Source organism: Aquarana catesbeiana, linkage group LG02 (genome assembly GCF_042186555.1).
Source record: "Aquarana catesbeiana isolate 2022-GZ linkage group LG02, ASM4218655v1, whole genome shotgun sequence".
Taxonomy (NCBI): Eukaryota; Metazoa; Chordata; class Amphibia; order Anura; family Ranidae; genus Aquarana; species Aquarana catesbeiana.
The window spans coordinates 382,177,586-382,196,250 of NC_133325.1; the positions used below are offsets into that span (position 1 = coordinate 382,177,586).

The following is an 18,665-nucleotide window of genomic DNA, read 5'->3' on the forward strand; positions in this document are numbered from 1 at the left end:
TACATAAATACAAACTGCTTAATCTTTTTTTGTCATTTTCTTCCAGAGAGATAGCCACTCTTGTTTCTGAAGTTATACCTATATACATTGTATTCCACATGTTTGAAATCATTGCTGTGAGTACATATACATCTACATTGAAAGAACATAGTTTTATATATAGCACTGTGTAAACATTCTAAGCGTCTATTAAAAAAAAAAAATGCAGTAAAATGAGGATGCTTAAAAAATATTGCAAGGAATAGTTTTAGTGTATTAGTTAAAGCGGAATTTCAGTCCCCAGTAATTCCCCCTTCCCCAGCTCTGCCATCTTTAAAAATCTGGACCCAGAAAGCACCTGCAGCACATATCAAAATACACATGTGCAGACCATGTGATACCAAGGACCTCACATCTGTGTTGTCTTTGTACATGTGTGGGCAACGCCCCACATGATGTGCCACAGGTCTCAAACTGATCCTGAAGTCCTTGGCAGAATCCAATGGTACATAAGTGCCATCAAAGTGCCTTGGGAGTGTAATCTCATGTTCGCCCAGGCTAGAAGTATCAGAAACACTAAAAAAATACATCTTTCAAACTTAATAGTGGCAAAGGGGGAGAGCCAGGTTCAAATAAGTTGCCTTGTTAGATGAAGGTCCGCTTTAACAACCAGTAACCTAAATCTAAATCAAAACAGAATTTGATGTGTCCACCCTGTGCATTTAAAATAGAATCAGCTGTATATAATGTACTGGTTGTATACAAGTTTTTCAGTTTTATTCAATGCTCATTCTTCAGATCACTTTTGTATTTCCATCCACTGTACTGATTCATTTTTTGGAGAATCATACAGACTGTAAATCGTGCCATTATCTTTATTGGGAGACTATAGTTTATTATCAGTAAGTGTATATTATGAAAAAAAATACTTTAGTTTCTATTTTATTTAGTAGGCAAACTAAATTCCCTAGAACAGAAAGACCATATCCTTATTTTTCTAAGTGTTTTTTTTTTTTAAATGCCTTGATTCACTCATAGTAGCCAGTCAGTTTCTGCCTTTGCCAACTGTCACAATGAAGATGGCAAAATATTGATTGCGATTTTGGATAGGGTTTATATATTTATCAATATATTGATTGCATCTAAACTGAAGAACAAAATGTCATATATTGCAGCTTACCTGTGCTGAGATGTGGTGGGTTAGTTTTCAGATTTTTTTCCCTTTATTTTCACTTGGTAACCCTGCAAATAATACTGTATACTTCCTGTCCTAGGATAAGAATGGTCACTGTACTGTACCTGTGGAGGAGCAAAATGATCACCCTAAGACAGGAAATGTGCAGGAAGACAGAACATCTCCTCCTTTCCTCATCCATAACATAAGGTGCAGATGCTCTGTAGTGTACAGGTTGACCTAAGCAGAGCTGAAACGCTTCTGCAAACTTACAAGCTCACTAGGTTTCTGGTAGGATCAACAGTTTTTTTCATCTATCAAACAGATATAATAATATAACAAAACAGTTTTAATGATATATTTACCAGACTAAAAAGAAGCAAATAAGAAAAGCTTATTTTTGGGTTTTACTAAACATATATAGCTTAATAATTTTAAGAAAATAATAATAATTTTCCATTAGCAAGACTGATTGTTTGGTGTGCACAAAGATGTTGGGTGGCCAACTTTTGAAATGAATCAGACAATGATTTTCAGGTGGTGGGAACTTAGAACAAAACATAGCTACAATCAGGTTTTGCTCACCACATCTCTTTACTGGAAATTGTTTTTTTTACAGTTTGGATACAGCAAACTGAAAGTAATGTGTATAACTAAATATATAAATGAATAGCTATGATCATTTTGGAGGTGTGATAGTTATAACATAAATGAACACTAAATTAAATGTTTTCTACCTAAAGTGTGTATGTAGCGGTGTACTTAGAGGAATAGGAAGACAGAAGATTGGAGCGGTTATATTTGGCATTGGCTATTATGTACTTGGATTGCCAGTGGGTGCTGCTCTGATGTTTGCAGCCAAGGTGGGCATAAAAGGTATGTTTATGGATTTTTAACATTGTATGTTACATTTCTGTTTAATAAGTAAACCCCAATGTTATATTTGGTGGCCTATTAAAGTACCATTTTAACACATACGTCAACTTTGACAACTTTGTAGCTACTGTTCAGTTAGATCTAAACAGCCATGTATAGGATTATATTTATATAGGTGGGGGTTGCAGCTGTTTAAAAAATTCAACAAATGTTATACTGAGCAGATGTTACCTGCACTAACTGCACTTAACCCATATGTAATATGTAATTTAATGGACTCACTGTTATTTACAAAAAATACAGCCATAATTTGAAGGTACCTAAAGGTGCCTGTACTTATATTCTGCAGCTACTAATTTCCTGCTTTGTCGGTGCACTGTGGTTTGGCTGTAGAGCAATCATATGTGTGTTTTACATGTGTGCTCCCATCGACTTTGATTGGACCATGCGTTTTTTGAAAGGGCATGAAAGATGCAGCATGCAGGACTTTCATGCGCTTTCATGAAAACGCATTGTCTAATAGAAGTCAGTATGAACCCAACCCTATCTGCCCTTTCCTGTGGCTGAGGGCTTTTTGATATTGTCTCGTGTACTTCCATTGAGCTTTTACTGCTACATTTTATTCTTTAAAGGTCTTTGGATTGGAATGGTTCTCTGTGGAGTGTTTCTGTCTGTTTTCTTCATTATCTATCTTGTAAAAGTAAGCTGGCAGGACGTCTCCCTTGAAGTAAGTGTTCATAATTGCATACATCTCTATAAAGTCATCACTGGGAACTACTGGTCTTTAAAACTGAACTTCAGGAAATCAACCACTTTGATAAATGTACAGGCACACTATTTGTTAAGACCAGTGAGGTGCATGCCACCTCTTGGACTTATAAATTTAATTTATATCTGACAGTTTTATGGCACTCCTCAGAGGATAGCTATACCTACACTCTGAGGCTTCTTGGCCTTTTGGCTAAGATCAAGTGTAGAATCTGTGTCCAGTAGGGGTGCTCCACCATTATTCTGACCTTTTGGTAGGAATTGGCTGGCTTCCCTAAGGGTTAAGGAATCCAGAGAGCGTGCACCACGGTAGGTGTGGGCTGGTAATATTTCCCTGGCATGGAGGGCTCCAAGGGACACAGTGTCTCCTGTGCTCTTAGTATCACTTGGGTCTAGGAAACCCAATGTGAGAACAAGCACACGGCCACGTTTTTTCTGCACTGCGCCACTTCTGTTAGGCCTTTTGTTCAAGACCGGGGGAATTTTTGTTACCAGGCCGCAAGGCCTAGCCAATGTGCTTGCATTGGCACTTTTTCATTTATTTTTTTCTCTCCACGTTTGTATCACTTGCACTTTTGTCTGTGTTTCTTTTCACTCATATGGAGGGTGTGTGTCCTTGGGCCTACCCTGAAGGTTGGAGGGGAGGATGTGGTAGTGTGACCATCAGGTTCCTTCCACCCCTGGAATAGGGGGGTCTCCCTTCAAGAGAGCCCCTCACTTAGTACTTAGTGTTTGGCTTCAGCTTACCATGAGAAGAGGGGTCCACCAGGCCTTTTGGCTAGGTAGACCACTAGTGTGCCTTGCCCCTTTCAGGAGACTTGTACCCCTTAAGCATCAGACAAGGGTCCTACTTCTTTGGGAGGTGGACCAGTAACACACCCTTAGGTGCCCTTTGTGTGTTTTTCACAGGCGCTTTTTTGTTCACTTAACAGGTGTTTTGTTTAAGCACACCATCATCTCTGCGCACCCCTTCTGCTGCCCATTCACAGAAGCCTTTGTATTTTTGGAATATTTTGTGAATCAAGGAAGTCTTCTGTGAATGGACAGCAGAGGGGAGGAGCAGACACAGCAGCTGCCTGCAACTCTGCAGCTAAAGGAGTTGACATCAGAAGATCAGGCGTTGGAGCTCCAGAACTATAGTGATAGCTATCCTTCTGGAGCTCCATAAAATGGTCAGATGTATATAAAGAGATAAGTCAGCAAGGTGGTATGCACCTCGATAGATTTAACTCATAGTAAGCCAGCACATTTATCAAAGTAGCTGAATTTCTGGAAGTCAGCTTTAAAATGATACAAAGTGAGAAAAAACATTTTTAATAGTTGTAAGTAGACTGAAGGAGGGTTAGAACTATCTGCCAGATTTTATCGCTGTGTTCTCCCACTGGGAAAATACACCTATACTTTCTGACCACTGTCACTAACCAATTGGGATAAAAAGTGAAGGTAAAGCTAAAATGTTACAGTTGTCACTGAAACAGGAGTAGAGGAGAATCCTCCCTGTTCACCTGTTCTAGTGACAATGTCAAGATAATATTACCCATCACTTTAGAAAAAGTCCTGTCGCTTTTTGTGTGGTTACTAGAACAGGAAGTAAGGGGAAATCTCTCCAAAGGGGATACAGACTGCAGTAACAACTTGACATTCTAACTTTTTCGCACTTTATCGAGAACTTTAAAAGCTAAGTTCATGTTTTGCAAAAAAATAAATGCAGATGATTTTGCAGGTTAAAAATGTGCATTTATTATTTTTTTACACTTCAGCCTGCAAAGTATTGCACCTGCGATCAGTGGATTGCAGGTGCAATGTCAGGCTTCTGATTAGCTCTCTGGTAGTTCATTGAAAAATACAATCTGTCTGCTGCAGTGGAAATAGGACTTTTAGTTCTCTCGTTCACAGATTCTTCAGAATAAGAGATGTGGCTGTGCAGGTGGAGCCTTGCTCAGCCACGCCATGTTTGAAATGTGAAAGTGAGTGCGGGGAGAGGAACCCCTTGCCCACTGTCATTGAGGAGGGGGAGGTATGCTGAACGTTAAATGCATTATTGATTAGACATGTACTGAAACCAAGCAAGAGTGCATTTTTTCTAAGCTTTCACAAAACAAAAAACACCAGTACAGGGCAAGAGTATTCAGTTATCAGTTATTTGAATATACTAAAAGGGAACTAATCAAATTAACAATATATCAGTGCGATAAAACTCAAATATTATGTATTGCACTCTCAGACTCACCTTGTGCAGTGATTTCCAGTTCGTGGTTCAAAAATCTAAGCTCTACCAGACTGAGGTTGGATGCGGTGGAGTAAGGTTAATTGAAAAGTTAACCCTTTACATACACAAATGGTAGATGCCATTACATATTTAATACGCTAATATTAACCTCCCAATATAACACGGTGTGATCTCTGCATACAGCTAACAGCTGGGATCTCCTCACACGCCAACAGTGTACACACAGCACTGCTCGTCACTGGCTCCTCCCGACCAGTTTCATCACTAGACACGTGACTTTTTCAAAGGTGACTATGTGACGACCTTGCTTAGTATTTATAGTGTGCATGCCGGTTGCCATAGTGACCAGGGAGTGTAATGCATCATCATGCCACTATATGCGTTCTGCACTACATTCAAACAACATAATATCCATACAAAGTAACAATTTAATACATATAGATACATCATTTTTACAATAAAACATTTCTTTTTTCAAAAACATAGTTGCAACTCTACCCTAAGACCCATTTAAATACATGAAGTAAGCAGATATAACCTAGGAACTCCCTCCAGTGGTAAACCAATGGAATTACATCTCTACATAATCAACCTCTAATGAGCTAAGGGTAAATGGATGTGTATGAGATAGAAAGATGCTAGAAAGACGCTTAAAAAAAAAAAAAAAAAAAAAAAAACACTAAAAAAATGTTTTGACAAAAATATTTAAAAATTATATAATAAACTTATTAATAATATTTTAAAATATTAGAACTTGTTTTGGAGGAGCAGATGTCAAGAGATATATTAAAAATCCAAAATAAAACAATTTATATCAAAATCTATATTTAAGCCAAAAGGTGCAAGAGTACCCATTTCAAAAATCCATTTTGATTTGTTTTTACTTAATTCTCTCACTTTATTACTACCCCGCCAGTGCGGTTTATATTTTTCAATGGCCCAAAATTTCAATAACGTAGGGTCTTTGTCATGATATGGAGCAAAATGGTGTGACACACTGTGTTTTGGAAAACCTTTTTCAATATTCTGTATGTGCTCCCAAATGCGTTTCCACATAGGGCGTTTCGTTCTTCCCACATACTGTATGTAGAGAGCACGGACATTGTAATACATACACCACCCCCTCAGTTCTACATGACACAAAATCTTTGATTTCAAAATCTTTGTTTTTACTGGTAGATGTGAAATTGATGCATTTTTGACCATCTTTTGAGCATCTTTTACATGGAAAGAAACCCTTTCCTTGAAAAAAATGTGAACCCCTGTGAGATTTTTGGAGGGTCCAAAACATTTTTCGCTATTAAATCCCTTAAAGTTGGTGCCTTTCTATAAACAAATTTTGGCTTCTCTGGTAAAATACTACTTAATTGATGATCCGCTAAGAGTAGTGACCAATGCTTTTTAAATATATGCTCGATTTGCCAATGCTGAATATTATAATCCAGAATCATAGGAATCATTTGGTACTGTGTGGTTTTCTTTTGTTTGGTTTCTCTGGTAAAATACTACGTAATTGATGATCCGCTAAGAGTAGTGACCAATGCTTTTTAACCACTTCAATACCAGGCACTTAGACACCTTCCCGCCCAGGCCAATTTTCAGCTTTCAGCACTGTCGCAATTTGAATGACAATTGCACGGTCATACAACACTGTACCCAAACACATTTTTTATCATTTTGTTCCCACAAATAGAGCTTTCTTTTGGTGGTATTTGATCACCTCTGCGAAAATTTTGAAAAAAAAAAACAAGTTTTCCTTTGTTTCTGTTAAAAAATTTTTGGAAATAAGTATGTTTTCTTCTTCAAGGATGGGCACTGATATGGCTGCACTGACGGGCACTGATGGGCACCAATGAGGTGGCACTGATAAGGTGGCACTGACGGGCACTGATGATGAGCACTGATAGGCGGCACTGATGGGCACTGATAGGTGGCACTGGTATGCGGCACCGATGGGCACTCATAGGTGGCACCGATGGGCACTCATAAGTGGCACTGATGGGCATTTGTAGGTGGCATTGATGGGTACTTATGGGTGGCACTGATGGGTACTTATTGGTGGCACTGATAGGTGGCACGGATGGGCACTGATGGGCACTGATAGGTGGGCACTGATGGGCACGAATGGGCACTGACAGGTGGCACCGATGGACACTGATGGGTGGCACTGATGACACTGACTGATGGCACTGATGCCCCTAAGGGTGGCATTGCTGGGCATCAGTGCTATATAATGGTGCCAATCAGTGCCCATTTGTTGATATTTGATGGCAGAAATAGGAACATGAAACATTGCTTGGAAGTGGGGTACAATTGTCTGCTTTGGCAGAGTTCCAAGATGAAGAAATATTTTTTACCTTTGTCAAGCTTGAATACTTACTTGTTTTGTACAAGCTTCTCAGATGGAGACACCCCTATAGTATACACTGGAGCACCTGTGTGGGCCCCCTAATAAAAAGGGTGTTCTGGTGTCCCACACTAGTGCTCCAGCGTCCAGATGTGTAAACAGCTGCTGAGTGTCCTCTACTTACCCAGAATCTAGTTTGCATTTCATTCTAGTTACCAACCCATTTACATACCCAAATTATTTTAAGAGAAGTAGGATAGCAAAAATGTATTCAAATGCATATGGCCAAAACATGGTGTTTTCTATGCCAAACGAACAATGTTTCCAATGAACGAACAATGTGCCCATGAACATGAAAGTTGCCATTTTAAACTGTACAACAGTAAAGAAAAGCACATGGAGCAGCACAAACGTAATAAAAATAAAGAATAGTAACACAGGACAACTACTGACTTTTTTGCAGCACTCTCCTGATCCTTCTATACTGATCGTGCTCCCTTAATTTGAGGTCCGACCACCACTTCCTAAGTTGATCTTTCGATCATCGTACCCCGAAATTCCAGTTGCAGACTCTTGACCACTTTCGCCATGATCTTGGCCTTTCTGACATTGGGATTGGGGTAAGGTCCATACTTTCCGTCATAGTCGTCCCTCTTCAGGATGTCGACCATCTCCAACATCTCCCCAAAGGACATATCTGAGGCCTTAAATCGTCTCCTCCGGGATCAGGATGTTTCTGACTCCAGGCTTTTCTCCTCCTCCTCGTTGCTGTAATTAGCATGCACCTGCTGTGTCTCTGCCATGTGCTCTTCCCCCACTGTGCCGAACGAGAAGGGGCGGGGAATAGACTAAAAAGAACGTCAGGGGCGGGCAGAGTTTCACGCATGCGCAGTGTATATAAAGCGTAACACCCATGCGTACTACGTACGATCTGTGAGCGGAGGAAGGAGTATCGGAGGCGCCAATCGTGATAACGAAGGTAAGATTTCAAATTGGGCCTATAATGCTTCTAGATTGAGGCCTGTATTTGGACAAGTTTAGAAGACTTTAGGCTGACATTAGGGTTTGTCTTGTGTTGTGTCTTGCAGAGAAAATGGATCTAGTCAATGATCAGTACTTTATGCCAATCTTCATAGATATGTTCAGGGAGCTGCCCTGTCTGTGGCAAGTAAACCACCCCGAATATAAGAACCAAACAAAGAGGAAGGCAGTGCTGGATAATTTGCTGCAATTTGTGAAGCCGGTGATCCCCATGGCAGACATCACCTATTTTTGAAGATCCTAATTGGTGGAATGAGGAGCACTTATCTAAGGGAGCACAAGAAGGTCCAGGATTCCCTGAGATCAGGAGCAGCAGATGACATTTATGTCCCCAGGCTGTGGTGCTATGACAGGCTGCATTTTCTGTCAGGTCAGACTGAACCCAGGCCATCACTCTCCAGTCTTTCTTCCACGCTTCCTTCCCCCCCAGCTGAGGCTTCTGACATCTAACCTGGGCCTTCCAGGCAGCAAAATGTGGAGGAGCCCAGCTTGAGTCAGGTATAGCATTCTTCTAAACATTTCTGGTTGTCCAATCAATGATGTTAAATAGATGTTAGTTTGGAGTACTAATTTCTGATTGTGATTGATGAACCAAAAAATAAAACAATGTCCCTTTTTCATACACAGGAAAGTCTCAGCCAGGAGGTGGCCGGGACAAGCAGGCTGCCCAATACCCAGGTCCCTCCCCTCCGCCTTCAGAGAAAAAGTGGCAGGAAGAGGAGTAACCTGGAGGAGGCTGCAATTGGCCTATTTTGGAAGGCTACTGAGGCCCTCAGAACACCCCACAGTGTGGAAGAGGATTTTGCTGAGCTAACTGCATGCAAAATGATGCAAATGGAGGAGGGCCAATGCCTCTTATGTGAGTTTGTAATTTTAGAAGTTCTAAATAAGGGGTTGAGGGGCCAACTCACAAGCGAAAGCCACATTTGTCAGCTCACCCATGGTCCTCCTCCTCCTCCAGGTCCTCCTCCCCCTCCTCCTCCAGGTCCTACTCCTCCTCCTGCCACAACTCCACCACCAGAGCCACAGCCGGGAAGGAAGCGTGTAAGGAAGACCACAGAGTGATGACCTGGGTTCAGTCTGGTCTGGCCAAAGATGCAGGCTCTTGTATGACCACAGCCTGGGGACAATACATGTCATCTGCAGCTGTTCGTGATTCTCTTGGACTTCTGGACCAGACTGCATTCCCTTAAATATGGACTCCTCAGGCCACCAATTTTGCAGTAAAATAATTGATGTGTGCCCTGGGGGTCAAAGGCTTCACCAACTTCTGATGTTTATCCAGCGTTGCCTTCCTCTTTGTTTGGTTCTGAGCCCTTAATAAAGGAATTTTTGTTTCAATTATACTCGCTTTTGTGTGTTTTCCTTCAAAAAGGACAGTTTGTTTGTGAGGAGGCAGGTACATTTCAAAAATACAATGTGAAATTAACAAGAGACACCAACACCAAGCAACCTCCTTGAGATTAAATAATACAAGATAATAATGGTGTTGTGGTAACTTGACACACAAAACACACCCAAAAATATTCGGGAGTAGAAAAAAAAAAATCAGGCTTGAAATAAAATACAAACCAAAAAAAAAAAAAATATATATCTTTTTTGTCAGATGTGACAAATCAAAATATATTGATGAAATCATGCTAAATAATAAAGAAAGAAGTTTGTGATAACTCTGTGTGAATATGAGCAGCAAAACTACTTCATTCTTCTTGCATTATAAAGAAAAACAGAGTGCGCTGCATTAAACTATTTAAAACATTGCAGCCTGACGGAAGTGCCATATCCATTCCGAACGCTAAGTTTACCAGACTGAGCAGTTCCGTCTCGGAATTTCTTCTGAGCATGCATGGCACTTTGTGCGTCGGAATTATCCACACATGGTCGGAATTGACGCAATTGGATTTTGTTGTCGGAAAATTTTATAGCCTGCTCTCAAACTTTGTGTGTCGGAAAATACGATGGAAAAAGTCCGATGGAGCCCACACACAGTCGGAATTTCCGACAACAAGCTCCAATCGCACATTTTCCATCGGAAAATCCGACCGTGTGTACAGGGCATTAGAAGAAATTGCACTGATAAAACACTTTTTTGGAACAAGCTAATATTGGAATGAGATTTGTTCAAAAGGGGTATAATAATGATTTTATAGAAGATAAAATCAAGGAGGTATCGGAGCTCTCAAGGGAAGAATTAATTAGAGACAAACAAAAGAAAACCACACAGTACCAAATGATTCCTATGATTCTGGATTATAATATTCAGCATAGGCAAATCGAGCATATATTTAAAAAGCATTGGTCACTACTCTTAGCGGATCATCAATTACGTACTATTTTACCAGAGAAGCCAAAATTTGTTCATAGAAAGGCACCAACTTTAAGGTATTTAATAGCGAAAAATGTTTTGGACCCTCCAAAAATCTCACAGAGGTTCACATTTTTTTCAAGGAAAGGGTTTCTTTCCATGTAAAAGATGCTATGCTTGTAGAAATACAAAGCAAAATGGTCAAAAATGCATCAATTTCACATCTATCAGTAAAAACAAAGATTTTGAAATCAAAGATTTTGTGTCATGTAGAACTGAGGGGGTGGTGTATGTGTTACAATGTCCGTGCTCCCTACAGTATGTGGGAAGAACAAAACGCCCTATGTGGAAACGCATTTGGGAGCACATACAGAATATTGAAAAAGGTTTTCCAAAACACAGTGTGTCACACCATTTTGCTCCATATCATGACAAAGACCCTACGTTATTGAAATTTTGGGCCATTGAAAAATATAAACCGCACTGGCGGGGTAGTAGTAAAGTGAGAAAATTAAGTAAAAATGAATCAAAATGGATTTTTGAAATGGGTACTCTTGCACCTTTTGGCTTAAATATAGATTTTGATATAAATTGTTTTATTTTGGATTTTTAATATATCTCTTGACATCTGCTCCTCCAAAACAAGTTCTAATATTTTAAAATATTTTTAATAATTGTATTATATAATTTTTAAATATTTTTGTCAAAACATTTTTTTAGCAATTTTTTTTTTTTTTTTTTTTTTTAGCATCTTTCCAGCATCTTTCTATCTTATACACATCTATTTACCCTTAGCTCATTAGAGGATGATTATGTAGAGCTGTAATTCCATTGGTTCACCACTGGAGGGAGTTCCTAGGTTATATCTGCTTACTTCATGTATTTAAATGGGTCTTAGGGTAGAGTTGCAACTATGTTTTTGAAAAAAGAAATGTTTTATTGTAAAAATTATGTATCTATATGTATTAAATTGTTACTTTGTATGGATATTATGTTGTTTGAATGTAGTGCAGAACGCATATAGTGGCACGATGATGCATTACACTCCCTGGTCACTATGGCAACCAACATGCACACTATAAATACTAAGCAAGGACGTCACATGGTCTCCTTTGAAAAAGTCACGTGTCTAGTGATGAAATCGATCGGGAGGAGCCAGAGACAAGCAGTGCTGTGTGTACACTGTTGGAGTGTGAGGAGATCCCAGCTGTTAGCTGTATGCAACTGACCTTACCATATGCGATTTATTCTGCTGAAAAGTGTGAGTGAATTTTTACCCTTATTATATAGGGATTACATATCACACTGCCTGCGTAATGGTCTTTCTTTCTTTGTTGTTTCATACTGCGGAAGTTCTTTGAAAGCCAGAAGTCAGCCCATGCTAATGAGCAGCTGAATATATAAGCAAGCCAGCTATAACTGGGGATTACTCATTAAAACCTGTCTATATTCATCAAATCACCAAAGATGTTATATTTTTTCACAGCAGTATGCTGTCCTATTGAGATACCTGAGCACTGAGATTCATCACATTAATATATCTCATCTTTATTTTTCTCTTTTTAACTGTGTTCAATAATTTATTATCACATTGTTATTTAGTTATAGGATTTTGTTATGGTGAAGGATATTATGTTATTTATAATAGGCTCCATTTGATTATTTTGCACATGATTCACTGATTAATCATTAAGAGATCACACTGTGTTATATTGGGAGGTTAATATTATCACATTTTGAATATATACAACACTTTTTGTGTGATATCAGTTCACATACACAATAAATGCAGCTATATTATTTGGTCATCTTCTAGTATTTGTCACTTATTTATTTATTTACTAGTTCATATCAGCGCTTTAGTACACTTTTTACATATTCAATGGAAACATGCACTGTTCATAGCATCTGTTGTAGCAATTATGACCTTTAGGAAATGCCTGTGGCACTGTTATGCCCAGACAGGAAAGTAACAGAGTTTAAAACATAGTAGTGTTCTTTATTATGTTAGTTTTGGGTGAGGGCATTAAGAGATTCAGATTAATGATTTTTAAATAATATTTTAATGAAAGAAAAGAAAAATGGTTCAAGTAAAGATATGCACGGTGGTTCTTTTTGTTTTTAACTTTTGGATAACGAAAGGAAGGGTCAATACCGCTGTCAGTTTATGTTTTGCTATCTGTGTCCCATTGGGGAGATTTGCCTTCATCTCCTATGCCAGAGACACAACAGAAAGGAAAAATATCTTTATAGAAATATATAAATCTTTATAAAGAAACTGAATTTTCCCTATTAGACAGTCGTTGCCAGAATGGGTGTCCCTGCTGGAAGATTTCCCCTCACCCAATGTTCTGATGACTATAAATTTTGAATTTCCCATTAATAACTGTGATCACCAAGACAAGTAAAGAGGATAAAGAGAGTTTTCACTCTATCCAAAACTATTATAAAAAGTTTTGCCGATATATACAAGGTAATGTACTTAGCAATTAATAATAATTAATAAAAAACTCTGTACGTGTTTTTCTTTTTTAGGCTCAGGCACGAGCAGGAATGCCATGTAATGAGAGAATACCTTCAGGTATGTTTTTGTATTACAGAAATGGAATAACAACTCTGGATACTTTTTCAAATGCTACTAGTAAGTTATAGAAGTATGTGTCAATTTGAACACATGAAATGAAGAAAGTAAAGCTCAAATTTAAATCTGATTATTGCTCAGTATCTAAACGTTGAGAAAAGGTATTGGCAAATATGGTATAAAATGTAATTTTTTTTAAAATGAAAAATTACCATTATATAGTTTGTCACATATGGCCATTTATGCTTATGGCCAAATGTGAAAAGTCCAGCAAATTGTTGTGATAACTTAAGCCTGTAATTATCATTTGAATTTTCTGTTTGTTGCCATAGAAGATATGTGACATTCACTTACTTGTATCATCCCATGGGAGTTGTTTTACCCCAAACACTGGATAATTATTGGTAGACTAAATCCAAAAGATTGCTGTTTGGAAGTCTTAGGCTCCATTCACACTAATGCGTTTTTTCATGCTTTTTTCAGAAACGCATTTCATTTTCTTAACATGGGTTCCTATGGAACACATTCACATCAATGCATTTTTGTGCCTCTGTGTTTTTTGGAAAGGGTTGGAGACATTTTTTCCCAAAATGCAGCGTTTTGCATGTAATAGACTTCAATGGACCCACATCCAAAATGCTACTACTGCGTTCTTACCACGATTTTACTGTGATTTTGCCACTATTTGCATTTTGTGATTTGTGTGGGTTTTTTCGGCTTTACATTCACTGTATATAACTGGTTGCTAAGGAGCAGGCCGGGAAGCCGGCCGCCGCATCCTTAACAACCAATGAGTCATCAGCTGTCGGCGGGGCTCCCCGTGGACAGCTGAATGTAAAATAAAAAAAAAATTCATGAAACAAACGGCATGGGCCCCCCCAAAATCATACCAGGTCCTTATCTGAGCATACAGCCCAGCAGGTGAGGAAAGGGAGGGGACGAGTGAGCATCTACCCCCTCCTGAACAATACCAGGCTGCATGCCCTCAACATAAGGGTGGGTGCTTTGGGGCGGGGGGCTCTACACCCCCACCCCAAAGCACCTTGCCCCATGTTGATGGGGACAAGGGCCTCTTCCCCACAATCCTGGCTGATGGTTGTGGGGGTCTGCGGGTGGGGAGCTTATCAGAATCCGGAAGCCCCCTTTAACAAGGGGGCCCCAAGATCCCGCCCCCGCCTATGTGAATGAGTATGTTGTACATTGTACCCCTACCCATTCGCCAAAAAATGTAGTGTAGTGTGACAAGACAAGAGACAGTTTTTGACAAGTCCTTTATTAAAAATGTCTTCTTCTCCCCCCCTTCTTCCTCCGGTTTTCTTATTCCCCTGCTTCTTTCTCTGGTCTTCTTCTTCTTCCTCCGTTCTTCTTCTTCCTCCGGTCTTCTTCTTCTTTTTCTTCTTCCTTCGGTCTTTTTCTTCTTCCTTCGGTCTTTTTCTTCTTCTTTCGGTCTTCTTCTTCCTCTAGTATGGATTTTGGGGGGGGGGGACGCCATTTCCTTTTACATTTTAGGCCTGGTATGGACCTGGGGGAGGACCCCACGCTGTTTTTTTCTTACAAATTTTTTTTGCCGGCAATTCTTTTTTTACATTCAGCTGTCAGCTGACCTGGCTATATACAGTAAATGTAAATAAAAATCGGATGGGTCTTGGCTGGGATATTGCACGTGCTAGATGTGATATGATTGCTGTTGATTTTTTTCACATGTTCTGGACATGTTCTTGACTTTCAACCTTTTGGAAGGACTTATTTGCTTTTTTTGACCACGAACTTCACCTACCGATACCTCACACTCCGGAAGTTGGACTTTTAGGAATGCTTAATGACCATGTCCCTCGTACACACGCTAGGACTTTGTTACGTATACTGTTATTTTATGCACGTAAGACCATCTTACTGCATTGGAAGGATGTGGGCCCCCTTTCACCCCACACCTTCTTTCGCACTGTTTATGGGGTCCTCCCCAAATTTAAATTGATATATTAATATATAATGAGTAGGGCATGCCCTGAGAAATTCACTAAAATCTGGCAACCACGGCTAGATGTCTTGGAGGATTTCTGGGGGGATGTTCTTTCTTTACAGCTCTCCCAGTGAGTCCTCCACTAATGCAATCCAGTAACACTATTCAGCAAGATGCCAAAATAAATAACCAGAGATTGCCTTATATGAAACTTCCAATGCCTGGGGGGATCCTGGATTTCTACTGTTGTTATGGGGTCCTATGTGCTGCGGGCTTGAGTGAGTGTAAGTATGAATGCGTTAATGTATTATGTTAGGGTTTTTCTGTTTCTTACGGACTGCTATATTGATCTATTCTACATACTACCCTGTTTCCCTGAAAATAAGACCTAGCGTGATTTCGGTGATGGCTGCAATATAAGCCCTACAACCCAAATAAGCCCTACCCTGTTTCCCCGAAAATAAGCCCTACCCTGAAAATAAGACCTACAAGGACTTTAACTGGGGCTTATTTGGGGGGTAGGGCTTATATTGCAGCCATCACCGACAATCACCCTAGGTCTTATTTTCAGGGAAACAGGGTATGTGATTGGTTCTGCTATGTGCACCTTACACACCTGTAATAGCAGTCCGTCCCTGTTGTTTTTCTGTTGTAAAACCAAAATAAACACCTTTTAAAAAAAAAGTAAATTAAATAAAAAAAGCAAAAATCAAAATCGCAGCAAAGTCGCAATAAAATACGGTTAAAAAAAACTGCAGAAAACACAGTAAAAAGCACTGCAGAAACGCTCTAAAGCAACACACATAGATGTGAATTGAGCCTAAAACAGCATTCTCATAATACAAGAAATGATTCTGTTAACATCTAACAGTTAATAACTGTGGTCTTTCATGTTTACAGCAGCAAAGAACACATCAGACATAATCGTATTATCAGAAGTCTCTACTCAACAGACTGAAACAAAGCAGCTGCCCTTACAAGAACAATATGCCTCAAAAGATCCCTTACAAATGAGGGATGCGATTGTTCTGCGTGGACTCACTCTAGCTCTGGCCATTGCCATGCTTTTAACTGGAATTATAATTAAAGTCTGGATATCTGTTAAATAAATGTGCAAAAAAATAAATAAATAACTGGCAGGAGCCGCTTGGTAGACTGGGTTCTTTTGCCTTGATTCTGAGAACAACCTCAACCCCACTGACATACCAGGTTAAGCAAATGGATATTGCACTGATACTGGGAGCATAAATATACTGTAGATACCCTGCAATGAAGGTTCAGTATCAAAAAGCAAACATCAGACTGGTTAATGGTGAATTAACCCAATATTTAGTCATTGTTTGCAGTAAATAGTAAATATAGGATTAGGTCAGGGGTAGGCAAACTTAGAGAGGTGGGGATCTGCCTGAACAACATAGGAGAAATCAAAAATCACTGGGCACAGGGTCCTGTTGTTCGGGAGAAACCTTAATGTTAGAAATATCGACTTAACTGTAGACAGGAAACAGGAAACTTTATTCAGAGAAAAGACATAGAGCATACCATAGATACAGCTACAAACTTATAAACACTGCCACCTACTGGTTGAAGAATATATCTCTTCTAAATACCGATGTACAGTAGTCGTTGCACAAACTACAGTTCTGTATTTCAACATCCCTACTCAGTAACTACTCCCTATATTAGTCCCATCTTGGATCTCAGTTCTATAAATCTTTTTGTTGTAGGTTTTGTCAAAGCTTCTTATCCACTTTTGTTTCTCCTGGGTTGGAAGTTTTTGCATCTCATCCCATAAATCTGGCTCTGGTTTTAATGTTATGCAAGCAACATAGGACAGATGTTTGGCCAGGATGCTTTTTATTGGATTTGGTGGATTTCCTAATTGAAGCCTCTTGTGACCTGGTTTCTTCTTTTACAGTGTTTGGACTGTCTGCATTCATTTTTATTTCTGTGTCACTTTGTTGCTAATCCTCATGTGACACTGATATGGATATTCCCTCAGTTTGAAGTGTTTGTGTTAGTTCATAAAATTGTGAGCACACTGAAGTTTCATTGACAATTACACTTCTACTGATACATAAAAAGTGCAGCTCCATTGTGATGAGTTTAATAAATTTCAGTCCATATATCAACATAAATGAGTGATCATAAAACCGTGTAGTTCATAAAAAAATCCAAAGCATGAAAATACAATTTGTATTGTGCGAAAATCCAGTATAAAGAAACAGAAGATCTGAAGCCTCCTCACGTGAAGAAACAGTCCTTCAGATAAAGTGTTCAGAGTTCAGCCATCACTTCCCCATACAGTCAACACTCACCAGATGGAATGGCTGCCCTTACAGCAGCGTTTACACCTGTGTCCTAAGGACAAATATCCAAATGCATGCAAGCAGATTCCACTCAGGATCCACTCCAAGAAAGAGCTCCTCACTGGGTCAAGGCTGCAGTAAATAAAGCTCACCAGGTGCTGAGGCTTATCTGAAGGGTTGTTTTTTCACATGAGGAGGCTTTGGATCTTCCTATCACTATTTGTTTATACTGGATTTTTGCACAACACAAATTGTATTTTCATTCTTTGGATTTTTTATGAACTACACAGTTTTATGATCACTCATTTATGCTGATATACTGTATGAACTGAGATTTATTTAACTCATTGTTTACAAATCACATTGGCGCTGCACTTTTTGTGTATATGTTGCTATAAGTTTTTGGTATACTGCTTATATGTGATAGCTGCCATTTTTTTGGTTTACATGTCACAGCGCAGAAAGTATTATTTTTTTACTATTTTTTGTACACTTCTACGGATGGTTACGTTTTTTGTTTCTTCGTGTAGAGTTCTCTATCCCTTTTGAGAGTTACTGTACCCCACAAGTACACCTTCCTTTGCATGAGCATCCCATTTTGTACGATTTTCATTTGGAAAGGGCACATAGGTATTGCTTTCAAATTTTTTTAGATGGGGGCTTTTCCATTCCACAGTTCATATGGAGTTTTCTCCGTTGACTTTCCTAGTAGTTGATTTTGGAGAGAGCATGCATTCATAATTGCCTCTCCCCAGTATATGGTTGGCATATCTGCATGAAACATCATGGTTCTTCCACTCTCACATAGTGTACAGTTCATTCTTTCTGCAACCCCATTTTGTTCTCTGTTGAATGGTACAGTAGTTTGAAATATTATACCATGCTTTTTGAGAATCACCTATGCGTTATCATCTGTATATTTCATTTCATGGTCTGTGCGCAAAACACTTCCCATTCTGCCAAATTTGTTGCTTACTTAAGCCAAATACTGTTCAAGTTTCTCTGGTATGTCACTTTTGTTGTGTAACAGATAGAGTGTAGTATACCTGTATTAATCATTTATAAAAGTGAGAAAATACCTCTTCTTTCCTGGAG

The 18,665-nt window shown here is 39.1% G+C and overlaps 1 protein-coding gene across 1 annotated transcript in view; it reads left to right on the plus strand.

Annotated features, from left to right (window-relative positions):
* The window catches only part of LOC141129924 (multidrug and toxin extrusion protein 2-like), an 80,113-nt gene extending 63,715 nt beyond the window's left edge, over window positions 1–16,398 (plus strand). The window contains exons 13-17 of the mRNA XM_073617954.1: window positions 47–116; window positions 1,897–2,029; window positions 2,662–2,756; window positions 13,256–13,301; window positions 16,162–16,398. Of these exons, the coding sequence (XP_073474055.1) occupies window positions 47–116; window positions 1,897–2,029; window positions 2,662–2,756; window positions 13,256–13,301; window positions 16,162–16,370 (553 nt within the window). The 3' untranslated portion in view covers window positions 16,371–16,398. The remainder of the gene's footprint in view (window positions 1–46; window positions 117–1,896; window positions 2,030–2,661; window positions 2,757–13,255; window positions 13,302–16,161) is intronic.
* Window positions 16,399–18,665: the final 2,267 nt, after the last annotated feature.